The 19,915-nt window shown below is 41.0% G+C and overlaps 1 protein-coding gene across 1 annotated transcript; it reads right to left on the bottom strand.

Moving 5' to 3' along the window:
* Positions 1–4,583: 4,583 nt before the first annotated feature.
* Positions 4,584–17,226, bottom strand: LOC133479004 (polyadenylate-binding protein 1A). The gene is made up of 15 exons (XM_061775385.1): positions 16,423–17,226; positions 15,327–15,520; positions 15,034–15,149; positions 11,986–12,125; positions 7,152–7,246; positions 6,945–7,082; positions 6,747–6,842; positions 6,367–6,639; positions 6,155–6,245; positions 5,957–6,079; positions 5,710–5,852; positions 5,460–5,544; positions 5,244–5,374; positions 5,036–5,126; positions 4,584–4,938 (listed from the first exon to the last, which is right to left on the bottom strand). Exons 1-14 carry the CDS (start codon positions 16,613–16,615, stop codon positions 5,037–5,039), a joined length of 1,908 nt encoding a protein of 635 aa, XP_061631369.1. The 5' UTR covers positions 16,616–17,226; the 3' UTR covers positions 4,584–4,938; position 5,036.
* Positions 17,227–19,915: the final 2,689 nt, after the last annotated feature.

The raw sequence follows: 19,915 nt of genomic DNA, 5'->3' as shown, positions 1-19,915 counted from the left end.
AACGATAATATTGTTTTAAGGCAGTTGATATAATGATACTAGAGCATATTAGCATAATAATTCAAGCACATCCTCTAAGAACAATTTACTTTTAATTCAAGAATATTTAACATTTGCATTTAAATGTAGAGCAACAATAAAGTCTTAAAAATATAAAAAGACTCAGGCTCTCTTCACAAAAATTGCATTGAAAAAAAACAGTAAGTAATAGTGAACTTAAATGGACTTTTTGACAAATTTCAATCAGGTTTCCAAACTCATCACAGTACAAAATCTGCTCTTATCAAAGTGCTAAATGAGGTTGAATACTGACTCGGGAAAGGTGTCAATACCTTAAGAATTGCCAATCAAGTTTCCAGTTGGTTAAACAAGCAGCAACAATAATTTGGTAACAGTAACAACAACAAAAACTCTGTCCCATTTATATTTGCATTGTTGTGCAAAGGAAGCCTTAGTTGGAAGTTGTTAGGAAGGCCCTGCAAGTCCCGTCATGTCTTTTATTCCTAGCTGAAGGAATTGAGTGGGATGGTTATATTTCAGCGGCACGGTGGACGACTGGTTAGAGCGTCAGCCTCACAGTTCTGAGGACCCGGGTTCAATCCCCGGCCCCAACTGTGTGGAGTTTGCATGTTCTCCCCGTGCCTGCGTGGGTTTTCTCCGGGCACTCCGGTTTCCTCCCACATCCCAAAAACATGCATTAATTGGAGACTCTAAATTGCCCGTAGGTGTGACTGTGAGTGCGAATGGTTGTTTGTTTGTATGTGCCCTGCGATTGGCTGGCAACCAGTTCAGGGTGTACCCTGCCTCCTGCCCAAAGACAGCTGGGATAGGCTCCAGCACGCCCGCGACCCTAGTGAGGAGAAGCGGCTCAGAAAATGGATGGATGGATGGTTATATTTCAAATGCATTCTGAGGTTGGTTGTGTTGCCATTTTTTGTAGCAAATTGCTTCGTGCAAATGCGACATACTGGGTCGTTGATATTAGTCCTGAGTCAAGGTCAGCAGTGCCCCATCCCCACGATACAGTGTTGATGGTGCACTGCTTCCCCTCCTGAAATGTCAGATGGTGCAGACATGCAAACACCAAAGGCATGAAAAAGGTGACAAAAAAAAACATTGTAAGCTTGGGCGTCTGGGGGATCCCCCGGGCCCCTGCAGAGAATTATTATTATCATTTTTTAACATAAATTAAGCAATCTGGAAGACTGAAGAGTACAATTAGGCAAAAAATGTTTTTAAAGTAAAACTCTTCACACAGAAAAAGTTATTTACACCGCTCAAGTACAGGTTGATGTGCAAATTTAAGATTAAAATACATTTTCCTTATTTCTTTGCTTTTTTGTTCTGGCCTCCACCTGTACCTGATGCCTGCTTCAAGCTGTGCCACATGAATTGCATCCTCCTCTTTAAGCACTCTCATTCTGAAAAAGAACTGACTAAAATCATTATCTGTTTCACTTCATTTTTCACTATTACCAACTTCAAAGGCTAATCCCAAATGCATCCTCCAGGAAAATATTAAGTACAATATTTTTATTGGCCATTTCTGAATTTGAAGTTAGTTCATTCTGTGTTGTGAGATAATCCCAAACATCGCTCCGTCGCTTAATACATTAAACATTAACATCCGTAAACTAATTAGATAATTGTAGGCGCGTTTCCTAATTAATACAAAATCTACTACCGGATCAACTCTTGTCGCCGATGTTACGTGTGCTTCGCGGTTCCACTTGGGACCACAATCAGGGCCCCGCAGCACCTCAACGAGAAAATACAAAAGACCAGCGCAACAAATACCACACTGGCTGATCTGATGAGCAAAAATGTTGCTTAAACATAAGAGTAGCAATAGAGGATGTCCGCTCCACAGGTGGGTAGAGTAGCCAAACATTGTCCTCATATAAGAGTACTGTTACTTGACAATAATGTGACTTAAGTAAATAGTAGTCCCCCCAAAAATTACTTAAGAGTAAAAAGTACACTGTGAAATTACTCAAGTACTGAGTAAATAGTGAGTAACCAGTTTTTTTTAAAAAAAATTTTACCACAGCATGAACAATAATAAAAAAAAAAATTTACAAACTAAAATGTGAATGTACAGTTCTGATGTTGCTGTGTGTCTGCGTGCAGAGTGAAAACTACAAAAAAAAAACATTTGCAATTTACTGGTTACAGTGTTTTCTCAAATCATAAGTGAGCTGAAATATCCACGTTTGGGCTGACAGTCCCAGACAAATACTACATGAAAGCTGTTGTTTTTGTTCGTCTAAATGTAAATAAGAGTAGCGTGCTGTTGCCTTCATTGTAACGACCTTTCAAACATGGCTGCCACGTACGCACGACGGTCAGCCAGACATAGTACCCATGTTACGCACGACGATCAGCTAGACATAGTACCTATGTCCGGGAAGCCCAATGGAAGACGTTGGGTGAGGTCGTGTGACTTTCTTGTGACGTGATTGGTGAACTAGACTTAAACGTCACGAGCGCGTATGTTGGATGGCGCAAACAGCGCCCGACGCGGAAGTCGAAGTCTTAGTCTCGCGCACCAAATTGCTGATAAGCAATAATTGATAAAAATGGCAAGCAACATTTAAATCATTGTAACAGAGTAAAAGTACCGTGACTTATTAACAGCAGAAGCAGCGGAAGTTTTCTTCTGCTCTCGTCAACTCCAGTGACTTCGAGCGCACAGGTGGAACCTCAGCCGCCACGGAGTAATATTCACAATTACATCTGTGTGTTGATGGGGGATGTGTGGAATGGATCTAGTGGCCAGCTTTCAAGGAGTACGAAACAGCCTAGGACGTCAGTGACGGCGATCATTGCATCTATACGATTTACGGAAATGGCCTATTTTGAGTTCAAAACGGCGAATTTTGCAGAAAGGCAGCTGATTTGCATGTTTTTCGCGATCAGCGGTACGGTATTCAGTTTAATATTGGGGTTGTAGTTTTGCAGAGTTGAACTGAACTGAACTCTAAATGTGAGCCATTTATCAGTTCCACTAAAATATGTTAGAAAAAGCTCAGTATAATTCAGTCCTACAAGACTGAAAACGTTAAAAAAATAAAAATAAAACAAAATAAATAGCTAAAGGTTTTGGATTGCATATCGTATTGTGCAAGTGGTCATGCTGTGGTTGTCAGTGTACCAAAAACTATTTTATGCCCAGAACAGTCCATGACTACTAATATTGATGAAAATGTTGATCAATTTTAAGAAATGCACAATCTGGAAAGTTTGATCAATTTTAAGAAATGCACAATTTGTGTAATGGTAGGTCTCGTACCATGATTTTGCTTATCATCAACACTGCAGGAAAATGTTTGCAGATACTGTGATACTCATTTCATACTAGCACTAATTTTTAATCCAACACTTAACATGAAACCCAATAGATCATGTCAAACTTAGGCCCGGGGGCCAAATTTGGCCCACGATGTAATTATATTTTGCGCGCAAGACCATATCAAATGTGTATTAGAGCTGGCCCGTCAGTGTATAGCACATGCGCCACGAATATTACAAATTCCACAATACTGTGCTAGTGTTGGCCCATCAGTTTAGACCGGCGAGCACCCCTTCCCTTTCTGTTGCAGTCGTTAGAAACTATGCTACCAGTCTCCTCGAGCAAATTTACACTTCCATCCATCCATTTTCTGAGCCGCTTCTCCTCACTAGGGTCGCGGGCTATCCCAGCTGTCATCGGGCAGGAGGCGGGGTACACCCCGAACTGGTTGCCAGCCAATCGCAGGGCACATACAAACAACCATTCGCACTCACAGTCACACCTACGGGCAATTTAGAGTCTCCAATTAATGCATGTTTTTGGGATGTGGGAGGAAACCGGAGTGCCCGGAGAAAACCCACGCAGGCACGGGGAGAACATGCAAACTCCACACAGGCGGGGCCGGGGATTGAACCCGGGTCCTCAGAACTGTGAGGCTGACGCTCTAACCAGTCGCCCATTGTGCCGCAAATTTACACTTCCCCTTCCCAAAAATAGCCAAACGAAAGATAAAAAACAAGACAGACCTGTTTGTCGTGTGCAGAGCAATGTGGCTGTAACAAAGAATATAACAATTGAATTTTTTTTTATTTTTTTATGCCTTTTATCAACTCCTAGGCAGGGGCTGTTAATAGTTTGAAGTTTGTATTTTTATTGAAGTACATTATTTTTTTGGGTTGTTTTGTTGTTGGCCTTTGAAAAAAGATAGGTAGTTAAATAGGAGAGACAGAAGAATTCATTTAAATACAAAACAACAAATAGCACTGAGGTCTTATTGCAAATTTGATTTCTCATTTATAATATTAAAGTTTGTTTAGTCCAGATTCAGTGTTTAAGCAAAGTTTAAGTTTGTTGTCATATGATAAACTTAAAACGCTATTTCTGCAGAGAAGGGAAACATGCACATCGCAGTGATTTTTCATTAAATATTGAGTTTGGCCTGCAACGTTGTCCCAATGTTTTATTTTGGCCCACGGTGAATTTGAGTTTGACACCCCTGCAATAGACCGTCTCTCAACAAATGTTAACATATTAGTGTTTACAATTTGGACAAAAATAATTCAGACAAGGATTTGAATGAGAATTTATTAGCCAGTAGTTAACTATAAACTTTCAAAAATGCTCTGGTACCTCCATCCCACACAATGGCTGATAATCTGAGCATTTAACACAGTAAAATGACATAAAACAGAGGAATGCATTCAAATTTAATTACATTTTACCCATTTTGCTTTTTTTTTTTCAAAAACTTTTTTGTATATGATCAAGGTCTAGTCAAACCATCCCTAGACCTGGCAGAGTAAATGTTTTTCTTTTTTTTTAAGAAAGAATTTATCATTTTGCAATGTTTTCAGTGTTTTAGGTTTTTCAATGTTTAATTTTTTTTCTCTTTTTCCATCGGTGAAGCAGGTTTCAAAATGTTCAATCTGTAGATAGGAATAATAAATAAATGGTTACATATTCATTGTAATAAGACGTAACTCTTGGGCATTGTGATTAAACCAAATGAAACTCCTTACACACCTTAGACACTGGGAACACCAGCAGGAGTGGTGGACTTCTGAGCAGCCTCTTTGGCCTGGTGGGCCTGGAGCACGGCAACAGCCTCATCCACCTAAATCAAAACAATGCTGAATGAACTTCACACAGGTTGGTGTTGAATCACAGTAAGCCCACACACTGTGCAGAAGAAAAACGGAAAATCAGTTTTGTTTTCAAGCCATTCACTGACCTTTGAGCGCAGGGATTCGGGCGATTCAAGCATGTGAAGAAGCTCAGAATTGTCTATTTCCAGCAGCATGCCGGTGATCTTGCCCGCCAGACTTGGGTGCATGTTCTGAATCAGGGGGAACAGTCGCTCACCTGAGGGACCAACAAGTGTTATCTTGAATCAGTGGAGCCACTCAGAATGTTAGTTTATCTCAAAACAAGCATATAAACTACTGACCCAGCATCTGCTTCTGTTCCTGAGGAGGGGCAGCAGCCAGCATGGAGGCAGTCAGAGGCTCCTGTCCTTGGACATGGACAGCAGGCTAAAAAAAAAATACACAATTGATATCAGAACATGCCCTTTTCAAACATTAATAAAGAACATTTATTCAGCATGTCAAACTAACCACAGTGAGAGAGAGGCAAAAACTGATTTTACATTCCATATTAAGTCTAGAGCTGTATTTATGTAAAAATAAAAAATAAACCTGCTGCATGGTGACTTGTGGCTGGGAGGCCATGTGCTGCTGAGGATTGCGGACACCTGCGGCATATTTGTAGTGGGGCATTGCACGCACTGGGGCGGCAGTGGCCGAAGCACTGGCAGGGCGCTGGCTGAGGGCCTGGGTGGCTGTGGTGCAGAAAACAAATGGAAGGAGAAAAATAAAAAGGTACACCTCTTAATGTTACTATCATAAAAGCAAAGACTAAAGTGAGAATGCTAGTTTTACTCACGCATACGTTGAGAGGCCATCATGCGTGGGACCTGGGTGTTGGTGGTGGCAGTGGGACGGATGGTGCTGAAAGTCTGGGGCCTGGGAGCTGAAGGCCGCATTGCATTGGGCATGTTCTGGAAGTCTAGAGGAAGAATATGATATTTTAGATTAACACTAACAAAAATGTATCAACAACAATGCAAATGTTTATACTTACGCTGTGGACGCACTGCCTGAGTGGCCCATCGTGGGCTGGGACGCAGCTGGGCCAGTTGGTTGGCAGAGTAATACGCAGCACGGTTTTGGGCCTAAGGACAAACACCAATATTGATCATCTCATTTAAAACAGTTAATTCCTAACTATTAAGAGACTATCAGCCACACACACACAAATTATCATCCCAATATGCTTGTCTTCCAAGGACTCACCTGAGGTAGAGCTGTCATAAAGTAGCCAGAAGGTGGAGCTTGTTGATAAGGGTTGAGGACAGGGTTAGGCACAGCTCGGACAGTGGCCATCCTCTGCATGTACTGATTGGTTAGATGGGCCTGACGCTCTTCTTTGCGTTGAGCAAGGGCCACATACAACGGCTTAGTGGCAACAATACGCCCGTTCATCTCTGTTACAGCTTTAGTGGCCTCTTCTGGAGAAGAAAAACACACAAAGCCAAAGCCTTTGCTGCGGCCACCCTCCATCATAACCTGCGGAGGAAGAAACTAAGCTGAGTGGTGCAAAAGCATCATCAATTCATCACTAGTTTTTTCAATTAAAAAAAATAAAAAATCGATTGATTCCTACAAGTCCTAACCTTAGCACTTGTTATTGTCCCAAATGGAGAGAATTCCTTGCGCAGTCGCTCATCATCAAGGCCATCGTCCAGGTTTTTCACATAGAGATTGACACCCTGGAATACAAGTTCACAAGTTGCTCTTGAGTCTCAACTTTGAGTTTAAAGTTTGAAGGAAAGAAAGGCATCCCAAGTGTAACATTTTCCTTTCAAACAAACCTGGTATCTCGTCATGCGATCCTGTTTCATCTGCTCAAATTTGCGCTTGAGCTCATTCTGGCGCTCACCCTTTTTCTGTGCACGACCCACATAAACTTGTCTGCCATTCAGTTCTTTACCATTCATGTCATCCACAGCCTACAAAGACATAAATAAAATAATAAAATCACCCATTACGACATTCAACAACACTGCCAAATTACCTACCTTTTGTGCATCCTCATGTCTCTCAAAGCTGACGAAACCAAATCCTTTGGATTTGCCACTCTCGTCAGTCATAACACGGATACTGAGTGCTGGGCCTAAAGAAAATGACAAAAAATAAAGACCTTTTGCCCAACTTGGTAACGTGTCAAATATGGCAGTAAATATTTTCATTCATCCAGCTCAATTTATTCTTAGGACATTGAATCAGTTGCAACTGGACAGTTCTAGTTGTCTGAGAAGACATTTTGCCTCTAATCCAGTGGTTCTTAACCTGGTTTAGATCGAACCCCAGGGGTTCGGTGAGACAGTTGCGGGGGTTCGCAGGGGTTACTGTCCCGCAGTAATGTTCTTGACAATTTTAAAAGTAATTTCTATAGGTTAGCAGCCCTGCAGTCATAGTGATAACCACAATTTTACTAATAATTGGTGGGTTTGATTTTTACATTTAATGTTAAAGCACTGTGTTGCATTTTTGTATGAAAAGCGCTTACAAATAAAGTTTGATTGATAATTCCTTTCGGAGTTTTGGCTTCCGGTTTTCGGTCAAGAATATTCATTTTTGTGCATCACTTATTTTCAACTTTGTGGAAACAGTTTGGGGATGGCCCCTTCCTGTTCTAACATGACTGTGCATCAGTGCACAAAGCAAGCTGCATAAAGACATGGATGAGAGAGTTTGATGTGGATGAACTTGAGTGGTCTGCACAATCCTGACCTCAACCCTATAGAACACTTTTGGATGAATTAGAGCTGAGACTGAAAGCCAGGCCTTCTCATCCAACATAGTGTGTAATAGGGCCGCACAATATATTGTTTGAGCATAGTCATCGCGATGTATGTGCGCGCAATAGTTACATCTCAGGGTCGGCTGCGATGTTGGTGTACTGTAATATACAGTGGATCAACGAATATAAAAAGTGACCAACAGTGGGACCTGTGTGGACATAAGATTAGCATCCATGTTATGATCATTTATAACGTTTCAAACAACACACCGAGCAGCCCCGGGTGTTGTATATTTATCTCCCTTGTAAATTAACTATGAAAGAGGATTCGGAAACAATGTACACCTGCTGAGTTTCTTATTTCGAGTGAATATATTTCTTCATTCTTTTGTAATACTATTGTAAAAATGCATTACTAGGAAAATTATTTGTATCAGAATGCTTTAGATAAAAGTCCCATATTTTGACTATTTAGACCTCCATAGAGTGACTTTATAAGATCTACTTCATGTAAAGTGTCAATTACATTACAAAAAACACCTTTGTTTTGACAGCCACATCTGTTGCATGATTTTGTTTGAACATTAAGGACTACAGTCCTGTTTTTGTTTTAATTCCTCATTTATTTGGGGTGGGGGGGAGAACAACTATTAACGAGTTCATTTTTGGAATGGTGAGCTGAACTTTGAACTAGTTTGTGTAGAAAATTAACTTTCCCAACACTGAACCTGTATTATTTCAACTTCCAACATTATATATCCATCCATCCATCCATCCATTATCTGAGCCGCTTCTCCTCACTAGGGTCGCAGGCATGCTGGAGCCTATCCCAGCTGTCATCGGGCAGGAGGCGGGGTACACCCTGAACTGGTTGCCAGCCAATCGCAGGGCACATAGAAACAAACAACCATTCGCACTCACAGTCATGCCTACGGGCAATTTAGAGTCTCCAATTAATGCATGTTTTTGGGATGTGGAAGGAAACCGGAGTGCCCGGAGAAAACCCACGCAGGCACGGGGAGAACATGCAAACTCCACACAGGCGGGGACGGGGATTGAACCCCGCACCTCAGAACTGTGAGGCAGATGCTCTAACCAGTCGGCCACCGTGCTGCCACATTATATATCCATGGTTTATAATTATTATTATTTTTTATAAAAATCACCCCCCCACCCCCACAACCTATATATAATGCATTTTTACAATGCCTGAACTGGTTGCCAGCCAATCGCAGGGCCCATTGAACAAACATTCACACTCATTCATACCTACGGACAATTTAGAGACTTCAATCAACCTACCATGCATGTTTTTGGGATGCGGGAGGAAACCGCAATACCCAGAGAAAACCCACGCAGTCACGGAGAGATCATGCAAACTCCACACAGGAGAGGCCGGATTTGAACTCGGGTCTTCAGAACTGTGGGGTGGATGAGCTAACCAGTGGACAAACGTGGCGCCTAATTGTGTTGGGTGTCATTGTTAGGGAAAAATATTTTTATTGCACTCCTTTTTAAACATACAATATGGAACAGTTTTAAGTCCAAAACGAATATCTATAGAAGAAGAAATTATAGATAAAAATTTTAAAAAATTGTACCCCCCCCCAAAAAAATTCTACTTTAGCAAGGGCTAATTGAATAAATACAGTGGGACAAAAAAGTATTTAGTCAGCCAACAACTGTGCAAGATCTCCCACTTAAATAGATGACCGAGGTTTGTAATTTTCATCATAGGTATACCTCACTTATGAGAGACAAAATGAGAGAGAATTTTTTTTTTTTTTAATTCCAGAAAATCACATCTCATTTTTAAAGAATTTATTAGCAAATTATAGTAGAAAATAAGTATTTGGTCACTGACAAACAAGCAAGATTTCTGGCTCTCACAGACCTGTAACTTCTTTAAGAAGCTCCTCTGTCCTCCACTCGTTACCTGTATTAATGACACCTGTTGGAACTCATCAGTATAAAAGACACCTGTCCACAACCTCAAACACACTCCAAACTCCACTATGGCCAAAACCAAAGAGCTGTTAAAGGACACCAGAAACAAAATTGTAGACCTGCACCAGGCTGGGAAGACTGAATCTGCAATAGGTAAGCAGCTTGGTGCGAAGAAATCAACTGTGGGAGCACTTATTAGAAAATGGAAGACATAAAAGACCACTGATAATCTCCCTCGATCTGGGGTTCCTAGCAAGATCTCACCCCGTGGGGTCAAAATTATCACAAGAATGGTGAGCAAAAATCCCAGAACCACACGGGGGGACCTAGTGAATGACCTGCAGAGAGCTGGGACCAAAGTAACAAAGGCTACCATCAGTAACATACTAGGCCGCTAGTGACATGCAGTGCCAGACGTGTCTCCATGTTTAACAAAGTACATTCCAGGCCCGTCTAAGTTTGCGAGAGAGCATTTGGATGATCCAGAAGAGGATTGGGAGAATGTCATATGGTCAGATGAAACCAAAATAGAACTTTTGGTAAAAACTCAACTTGTTGTCTTTGGAGGAGAAAGAATGCAGAGTTGCATCCAAAGAACACCATACCTACTGTTAGGCATGGGGGTAGAAACATCATGCTTTGGGGCTGTTTTTCCTGCAAACGGACCAGGACGACTGATCCGTGTAAAGGAAAGAATGACTGAGGCCATGTATCGTGACATTTTGAGTGAAAACCTTCCAACAGCAAGGGCATTGAAGATGAAACGTGGCTGGGTCTTTCAGCATGACAATGATCCCAAACACACCCCCTGGGCAACGAAGGAGTGGCTTCATAAGAAGCACTTCAAGCTCCTGGAGTGACCTAGCCAGTCACCCAGCGACAGCCCCAAAACATCACTGCTCGAGGAGATCTGCATGGAGGAATGGGCCAAAATACCAGCAAGTGTGTGAAAACCAAACTCCACACAGGCGAGGGCGCATTTGAACTCTGGTCCTCAGAACTCTGAGGCAGATGTGCTAACCAGTCGGCCACCATGCAGCCCCGCAAGAGAAGACATTTGGCTGCAAATCCATCCACCAGTCCAAGGTTGATGCAACAAATACAGTAAAATAAATATTGAAGCCATAATTTAACAATTTTAGAGTAGAGATTATGTTGTGAAACTGAACAGTAGGCAGAATTTGTTTATCCTATTATATAATAGTAGGCTTACACGATCAGGATTTCTGGAGCCGATCAGAGTGTTTAAAAAGCCGATGACCGATCGGCTCACAAGATGGAGCAATGTGTCTATTTAAATGACTTGTTAATTTACTAAATATACTTGTGTACTGTATACTGAGTATCTTCAAAGGTATTCTCTAGCATTTTAGACAAAAGGTAATACAATGACCGTGAGGCGGCATTCAAGGATTGGCCACTGACATAAGTTCATTCATTCAAACTAACATTACAAGATGACAGAAATAATGGGTGCTAACTTAGTGTAATTAAATTACTTTATTGTAATTAAATTACTTCGCACACACAGAAACTTTAGAACATGATTCAACAGAACGCCGACATGTTTACGTACAACTGTTAGTGCTAGTACTAGCTTTCTAGGCTACAGAACGTTTTGTTGCCTGCTTCCAAGGCGTATTGTATTACAACTACGTGAACATACCTCAAGCAATCCCTGAATGAACGTCCTGTCCCGAGCGTCGGTGATGACCACCACACGTTTTTCCTTATTACCCCCCCAATAAATTTGCGCGATCTTTTGTTGTCATCGCCATGGTAACGAAGTGTATCCGGTGCCGTTTGACTTGACAAGATAATGTATCTTTGTTCCTCTATTTATGCCAGTGCGGCATAGTGACAGACAGAACAAATGAATGGTCTTCTATTAGATTGCAGGAAGTAAATACAGTAATTATTGTATCCATTTTTTGTGACATTTTTGTTTGTAGGTGTGCCGTGAGAGTTATCAAATTGTAAAATATGTTCCTTGGCTCCATAAAGGTTGGAAATCACTGCTCGAGTCAGATCGTGTATTCTGATCAGTCAGGTCAAACCAACATTACATGACAGAAATAATGGGTGCTAACTTACTGTAATTAAATTACTTCACCCACACCGAAACTTTAGAGGATGATTCGACTGAGGATGAGTCTACTTACCATATTTTCCAAACAACTCCTTGAGCTTTTCATCATCCATATCCTCCCCAAAGTTCTTAATATAAACATTGGTGAATTCTCTTGCACGGGCTCCGAGCTCAGCTTCCCTCTCTTTACGAGACTTGAAGCGCCCAACAAATCTATCGGACAGGGGGAAAAAAAACAACCTTTAGGCAATATCTGGATTACATTTTGACTAAAATCAAAAGATTATACGTTCCAATTTTCTGCTCAGAACAGGGATGTCCTGACATACAGGTTGCATGTCGAAAATTTTAATGATGCAGGGGCCACTTCGATATTGATCTTTTTAGTAGAACAAAAGCAATCAAATGTAGTAAAACATATGTTCAGCAGTTTGATATACAGTGGGGGAAATTATTTGATCCCTCACTGATTTTGTAAGTTCACCCACTGACAAAGACATGAGTTGTCTATAATTTTAATGGCGGGTTTATGTTAACAATGAGACAGAATATTTAAAAGAAAATCCCAATAATCACATTTAAAAAAATTATAAATGTATTTCATTGAGTAAAAGAATTTGATTCCCTACCAACAATAATGAATTCTGACTTCCACAGACTAGTCGTCTCACTTTAAGAAAGTACTGCTAATCTAAAATCGTTAGCTATATGAAACTTGTTACCTCTATAAAGACACCTGTCCACAGAAATCAATCAACCAGACAAAAACCTCTCCATTATGGGAAAGACCCAAGAACTTTGAAAGGACATCAGGGACATGATTGTCGACCTGCACAGGGCTGGAATGGGCTACAAGACCATTGGCAAGAGTCTGGGTGAGAAGGAGATAACTTTTGGTGCAATAATTAGAAAATGGAATAAACATAAAATGACTGGCAGTCTCCCACAGTCTGTGGCTCCTCTAAAGACTAGACCTCATGGGCTATCGCAATTATAATTAGAAAGGTTGGGCACCAGCCCACAACTACATGGGAGGAGCTTGTTAATGATCTCAAGGCAGGTGGGACCACAGTCACTAAGAAAAATATTGCCGACACACTAAGCCATAATGGATTTAAAATCCTGCAGCATCTGGAAAGCCCCCTCCTCAAGAAGGCACATGTCCGAAGTTTGCCAACGAACACCTGAATGACTGGGAGAAGGTGATGTGGTCAAATGAGACCAAAATCGAGCAGTTTCGAATTAACTTGACTCGACGTGTTTGGAGGAAGCGGAATTCAGACGATGACCCCAAGAAAACCATCCCCACCATCAAGCATGGCGGTGAAAGCATTATGCTTTGGGGGTTTCTCTTCAAAGGGGACAGGTCAATTTCACCGACTTGAGGGAAATATGGATGGAGCCTTGTACCGTGAAATGCTGGGTGACAACCAGATAATTTAAAATCGGTAGTGGATGAGGCTTCCAGCACGACAATGACCTAAAGCACACAGCTAAGGAAATGAAAGACTGGTTAAAGAAGCAGCACATTAAGGTCTTGCATGGAGTGGCGTAGCCAGTCTCCAGACCTGAATCCCAGAGAAAATCCGTGGAGGGAACTGAAGCTTGCATAGCCTTTGAAACCTGAAGGATTTGGAGAGGATCTGCAAAGAGGTCCAAAATTCCTCCCAATATGTGCAAACCTGGTGACCAACTACAAGAAATGTTTGACCTCTGTACTGGCCAACAAGGAGTTATCCACTAAGTACCAAGTCATGTTTTGACAGGGGGTCAAAGACCATAATTTATGTATATGTACCCATGTATAATAAGCTCCCCCAAAGTTGACCTCAAAATTATGGAAAACCCTTCTACCCACATATAATGCATTTTTACAATGCATGATTTTGCTACAACCCATATGATCAAAACGAAGTATCATCTGTATTTTGTTATTTTTTTTCTTCAAAGAATTATGCTGAAGTTAAGCACTTCATTTGAAAAAGATTTTTTATTTACTTGCTGTTATTTTGAAATTCACAGCCCTATTTTTGTTAGAAAATGAGAAAACACACAGTTGTGCGCATATGTTTAATTACACGGGCAGAATTTGTAAGATGGGTACAACTCTTTAAAGAAAACATGGGCCAAGTGAAACATTTTTATTTCAATGGGATTCAAATTAAACTGCCAAGCATTTCAGAAAAGCATTATCATTAAACAAAAAGAAATTAATGATGGTTGTTCAGTCATCAGTTGTAAAAACAATATTTCACAAATTCTGCCAGGGTATGTAAACTTATGAGTACAATTGTACATATATGCAGTCATACGTACCCCTGTCATATTGGAATGTAAGTGTAGGCTACACCTTTTTCCTAACCTTTAGGTGGCGGTGGCATATTGAAATGAAAGTGTACAACTTTTTCATAACCTCTAGATGGCGGCATACATTCATAAAATATAAGTTTTTTTCTATTTTCTCATGTGTAATGTGCACTACTGGAAATGTTTTTTTTGGGGGCGGTGCACATTATACACGAAATTACGGTACTAGTTTCCCTCAATTAAGTCCAATTTTAATATTTTGCTTAATGCGATTTTCTATAATTTCTTTCTGATATAGTTGCTCCCTGTTAAAATACACTAAAATTATAGACCATTCATGTCCTTTTCAGTGGGTAAACCTACAAAATCAGTAAGGGATCAAATAATTATTTCCTTCACTGTAATTGACACAGCCGACATCTCAGCTTTGTTATAGGTGATAAAGCAAATGGTATTTTGTTCTAATGACTTTTTGGCAACAGTCCCTACATGCAGTACTTTTGTTAATGTGAATAAATACCTGACAGCTAAATTTTCCTAAATAGTAATGCAGTGAGAGAATACAAGGATCTGAATGAATTTTAATAAATCTTCTGTATGCCCAAAGGGTTTATGCTGTTTCAAGTTTTGCATACAGGATCTTTTGCTCTACAGGGAATTTTAAGCCGTGACACACACACACACACGCAAAATAAATGATTACATCTTGTTAATCATATTAAACACACTCAGATACTCTCATAGCATTAGATTACTAAAGAAAAAAAGGTTAGTAAGACACTTAATTCGAGGTGTCAATCATAATCCCACTTACACTTTTCTGTCATTGAGCAACATGCCATTCATTTTCTCAATGGCCCGCTCAGCAGCCTCGTGGGTCTCAAAGTGCACAAAGCCGTAACCCTTTGAGCCATTTTCATCACAAACCACCTTGGAGAGGGAACATTTGAGCACTTCAGTAAAATTCACAAACACCATGCATTGCAAAGACATTTGACTAACAATGAGATTCCGCTGACATTCTATGTCATGCAAAGTAGTGGTGAGTATGCGAAAAACTCAAGACGCAGACCAAAAGGGTCACGAGGCAAGCGGTGCTTCGCCTACCTTACAGGACAGGATATTTCCAAATGCTGAAAACGTATCATAGAGGGCCTTGTTATCTATGGACTTGTCCAGGTTCTTGATGAAAATGTTGCCTACTCCGCTCTTCCTCAGCGAGGGGTCCCGCTGAGACCACATGATGCGAAGTGGCCTGCCTTTGATCACATCAAAATTCATGGTGTCCAGGGCTCTCTCAGCTGAAAAGATAGCAAAGTGATGAGTACAATCATTATACAAGGCACACGGCACTATAAGGGTAATTTTCATATAATTTTATCAGTAACGGTAAACACACTTGTAACAAAAATAACAACTTCCAATTTTGTATTTTTTTATGCCCCCTTGGTTTTACATGGGTAAACGTCTCCCATGGTGTTAGAGCCACAATTGAACTTTTTTTTTTAAAAAAGATTTCAAATTTGAGGTATTAATAGTAAAGGCAAACCTGATTGACAGCGCAAATGGTGGTGGCCTATTGAAATACACTCCCTTTTATAAACACCATAGACAAAAGTACATAAAGGTGCAGTAAGCAGTCAAGACAAACAGCTTCATAAAAATTAGTTGCACAATTCACATGTTGCCCTTCAAACTCTGTGGATACAAGTGATCCTCACTACTCAAACTCATTACACTCTTTCGGCACTTTCACAAAAATCATTCATTCAAATCTCAGAAATAACACCATTCATTTTGCTGTCTGGCATTGTGTGAATACAAAATGGCTGCATCATCATGAGACAAATACTATACCAAAAAAATTGCATCTTTGGATATGACATTGCAAATCTTGAAACGTCATTTAAAACCCCTAATGGTAAAGACATGCTAGCATTAAAAAAAAATTTGGGGGGGGGGGGATCCTTTTGATGGCTAACAACAATAATTAAAAAGTACTCCTGTCAGTAAAATGTTCAAAAGGAAATTCAGTGGGCCATTGTCTTTACCGTTTTTGACCAAATTATATGAAAATGACCCATATATTCGATATCTTTATTGTAAACTGGTGAACATGAAACGAACATGACACTAAAGTGCATCTTAACTCAACAGTTCATAATGGAGTTAAGCAGTGCTCTACGACAATCACAAGACTTACCATCAGCGGGCTGCTGGAAGTTAACATAGGCGTAACCGAGGGAGCGACGGGTGATCATGTCCCTGCATACTCTGATAGACAAGATAGGCCCCGCCGGGCTGAATTTCTCGTAGAGCATGGCCTCGGTTACGTCTGGATGGAGGTCCCCCACATAGAGGGAGGCCATGGGGTAGCTAGGAGCGCTGGGGTTCATAATGACGACGCGTGCTCAGACACAAGGACACGTAATAACAACTGACGTTGAAATACACCAGTCTTCAATGTGAAGCGGCGATCTTCTTTGTCCCGTCGTAAAGGACCGGGCGCCCAGACGACTTGTTCCTTGCGTTACCTCCAAAGGTGGCAACGTGGGCTAGCTAGCCTGATTAGCAAGCTACCGGAGCGAGCGTGGCCTAACCGATGCGGCTCGTGGAACAAATGCCCTTCTGTACCGTTCACGGACAGAACAAAACGATTCGTAAACGTGTGAAGCTATTTGTGTTACAAATAACAAAAACACCGTTGTAGAAACGTGCTTGGCACAGCGATGAAATTACCACCCACGCGTGCACAGTAATGGCGGTTATATCTTCACGTTAGCTCTCTAGCATCCGTCTCGCTACGTCTTGTTTCTTCTTCCTCTTCGCGTTGCTTGAGTTGGCAAATGAAATCCTGCTTCACCGATTTTTTTTTTTTTTTCTTATAAAAATATGTCTGCGTGTGCGCTCTAGCTTTTGGTTTGTTTCATAATAATAAAATGTGTGCCGTGGCTAGCTACGGAGCACACCCGACGCAGACGGATTACAGGCATGAAAGGAAGGTCGGTGGAGGTTGTTTCTCGATACCAATTCCAACGGCGACTGTGACGTCACATATCTCGCGATATTTCCCATCGTCTTTCATCATTTTCAGCTGCTTCATGGAAAGTCGGCTCGTCCAAACCCAGCCCCACCCAATTACTTTTTTCAATAGATAACCGATGCGAGGATCATTTTTGGTACAATTTCTTGCGTCTAGTGCTCCCAGTATGTGTCATTGTCATTACAAAAAAATTAAAAAAAAATAAAAAAAAATCACCATTTGGATGGCTATTACGTTTAACGTGAAACCTCTAGTTTACATAAATGACTATGGCAAAGGTGGTTGAGGCGCACAGAATAAAAAAAAAAAAAAAAAAAAGTTTTGAAATTTTGAGTCTCAATAGCTGTGGGTATATGACTACTTTGATGTGAACTGCTCTACAGTATCCACAGTAACACGCTTATTATTAGTAAGCATTGACTTATTGACTCTATGTGTCAAACTCAAGGCCTGGGCGCCACATCTGGCTCGCCGCATCTTTTTTACGTGGTCCTTGAAAGCAAATCATTTGCATCATCTTCCATAGTTCTTGCTCAAATCTGTACTAAAATTTCAAATCATGGAATAATGTTGGGATATTAAAATGATTTTGTTACTATTATTTTATTATTTTGCCCCCTCTCGCCCAGAGTCAGATGGGATAGGCTCATTTTCACCCATTTTCAGGATTTGCAAGCCACATTTTGTATATTAGATTTTTTTTTAAAAATCATTCAAACTTGTCAGGGTTGTTTCACATCAAGGATAACTAATACTCCCGCCCTTCAACAGGCGATTGATTGTGTTTCAGTACTTGGGAGTAACGATGGATAAGGCTCTGAAACAGCGGTAAGAGAAGTGGCGAGAACTGTCGAATTATGGGAGACTGCCCAGAAAATGCCCAGGAGAGTTTTGCTCCTAAGGACCAGGATTACCCTGATCCCACTGGAAGGGAGGATTCCAGGCAGGGGTGGAGAAACCGAGGCTTTCTGAAGCAATTAATCATTTTAAGACAATTGACCAACTATGACTCACTGCTTTGAAGCATTTGACACACTTGAAAAAGAGCTCCATCTGCTGGCTAAACCCGTGTATTGCATTTCAAGGGACCCATTGCTCAAGCTTCTTTCGTCACTGGTCATGCCTCACAGTTTACGTGTTAAATCAAGACCTAGTTGCCTATCATTGTCATCGTGTTCTTCGGAAGATAAATGCTCCAAAGGGACTTATTATAATGTGATGTCTCCTAATACATGCTTACAGATCGGGAGGGTAAATTTGTATTTTTCTTGAAGTTATAGCAACATCCAATTTACGTGATTTTCTGCATGTTTGAACCAAGTGTCGAAACACTGCTTTGCCACGCCTTTGCTCCATTTGGTCGAATCAGATTGGAGCAGACAGGCTTGCGCGTAATAAAAATTTGTCAGGTGCAATATTAAAACAAAAATAGGCCACAATACATATTGTGAAATGAAAACTCAACAAAAGATCTAACTACAAAAATGTGTTAACTTACAACTAGCCAACACACACCCATTCAAAAATCAAATACAGGTGCTGTAATTGGCATATTTGCACTGTATTTCGTATTTTCCTTTATTTCGCGGCAGCACAGCACAAAGGCGCTGCCTGATGGCGTCAATTCTCTACGACACAGTGAGTGCGGTACAAAGCTATGTATTGGTACACGCCCATTTCGACCTCCTTGCGGAGTCGGACTGCGACGCCAAACTAGGGAGATGGAAGTCCTCGGCGCATGTGTGTGTACGGCAACAAAACCAAAAGACCAACAATGCCGGTACATTAGTTAAGAATGCTGTGTTCTTTATAATTGTTAATTATCCCCTATTACTGTTAGTAGACGTTATGTGTGTTTGACCACCCCTTTTCCACTTGTTCATTAACTGATTATTTTGGCACCATGAGTGTGTATCACATCGCGGTCAATGATTTCCCTCATTGTCACTTGGACAAGTCAATAAATTCTTCTTCGGTAAACCACAATAGGTCTTGATCATTGTGTACTGAAACAACTGGTGCTGTTGGATGGGGCACAGGTATGGAGAATGGGGAACTAAGAGAGGATGCTAAGAATCGAGTGAGTGACACTGAAGGATGACAAGTGAGCACATAAGGACAGAGCTAGGAGTGAATGGTATCATTGAGAAGGTGAAGGAGATCAGAATGAGGTTGTATGGAGGAAGATGACCCTGCTACAGAGGCGATAAATCTGCAGATAAAGGAAAAAGACCAAGAGGAGGAACAATGAAGAAATGGAAAGAAAATGTACATCAGGATTTGCTCCACTTCAACGTGCCGACAAGAGGACGCTCACAAGAGGAGTTCCTGGAGGTTAAAGACAGCAGCCTACCCTGTAGTTTAGTGGGAAAAGGCGTGGAAAAAGAAACTTTGCATTAACTCATCTCTCAAATTTACCAGACACAGTCCCCTCCAAAGGTATTCAAACGGCAAGGTCAATTCCTTTGTGACTCATCTCTGTACTTTGCAAACTCCAATCTAGCCTTCCGATTCTTTTTGCTGATGAGTGGTTTGCATCATGTGGTATGGCTTGTATATTTCTCTCGAAGTCTTCAGTGGATTGTGATACCTTCACCCGGCCCTGCGGAGGTTGGCAGTGATGTCACTGACTGTTGTCGTTGGGTGTTTCTTC

The sequence above is a fragment of the Phyllopteryx taeniolatus genome, chromosome 6, assembly GCF_024500385.1.
Source record: "Phyllopteryx taeniolatus isolate TA_2022b chromosome 6, UOR_Ptae_1.2, whole genome shotgun sequence".
Classification (NCBI taxonomy): Eukaryota; Metazoa; Chordata; class Actinopteri; order Syngnathiformes; family Syngnathidae; genus Phyllopteryx; species Phyllopteryx taeniolatus.
Note: the sequence above shows the minus strand (reverse complement) of the source record. Positions and strands in the feature narration are given on the sequence as shown.

What these genes read in the sequence shown, in the direction of transcription:
- LOC133479004 (XM_061775385.1), bottom strand. Translation starts at nt 16,615, where the DNA reads ATGAACCCCAGCGCTCCTAGCTACCCCATGGCCTCCCTCTATGTGGGG. An exon ending in TTGCTCAATGACAGAAAAGT is followed by an intron (nt 12,126 to 15,033) that starts GTAAGTGGGATT and finishes CCTGTCCGATAG; the next exon opens with ATTTGTTGGGCGCTTCAAGT. An exon ending in GGAACAGAAGCAGATGCTGG is followed by an intron (nt 5,375 to 5,459) that starts GTCAGTAGTTTA and finishes TTGGTCCCTCAG; the next exon opens with GTGAGCGACTGTTCCCCCTG.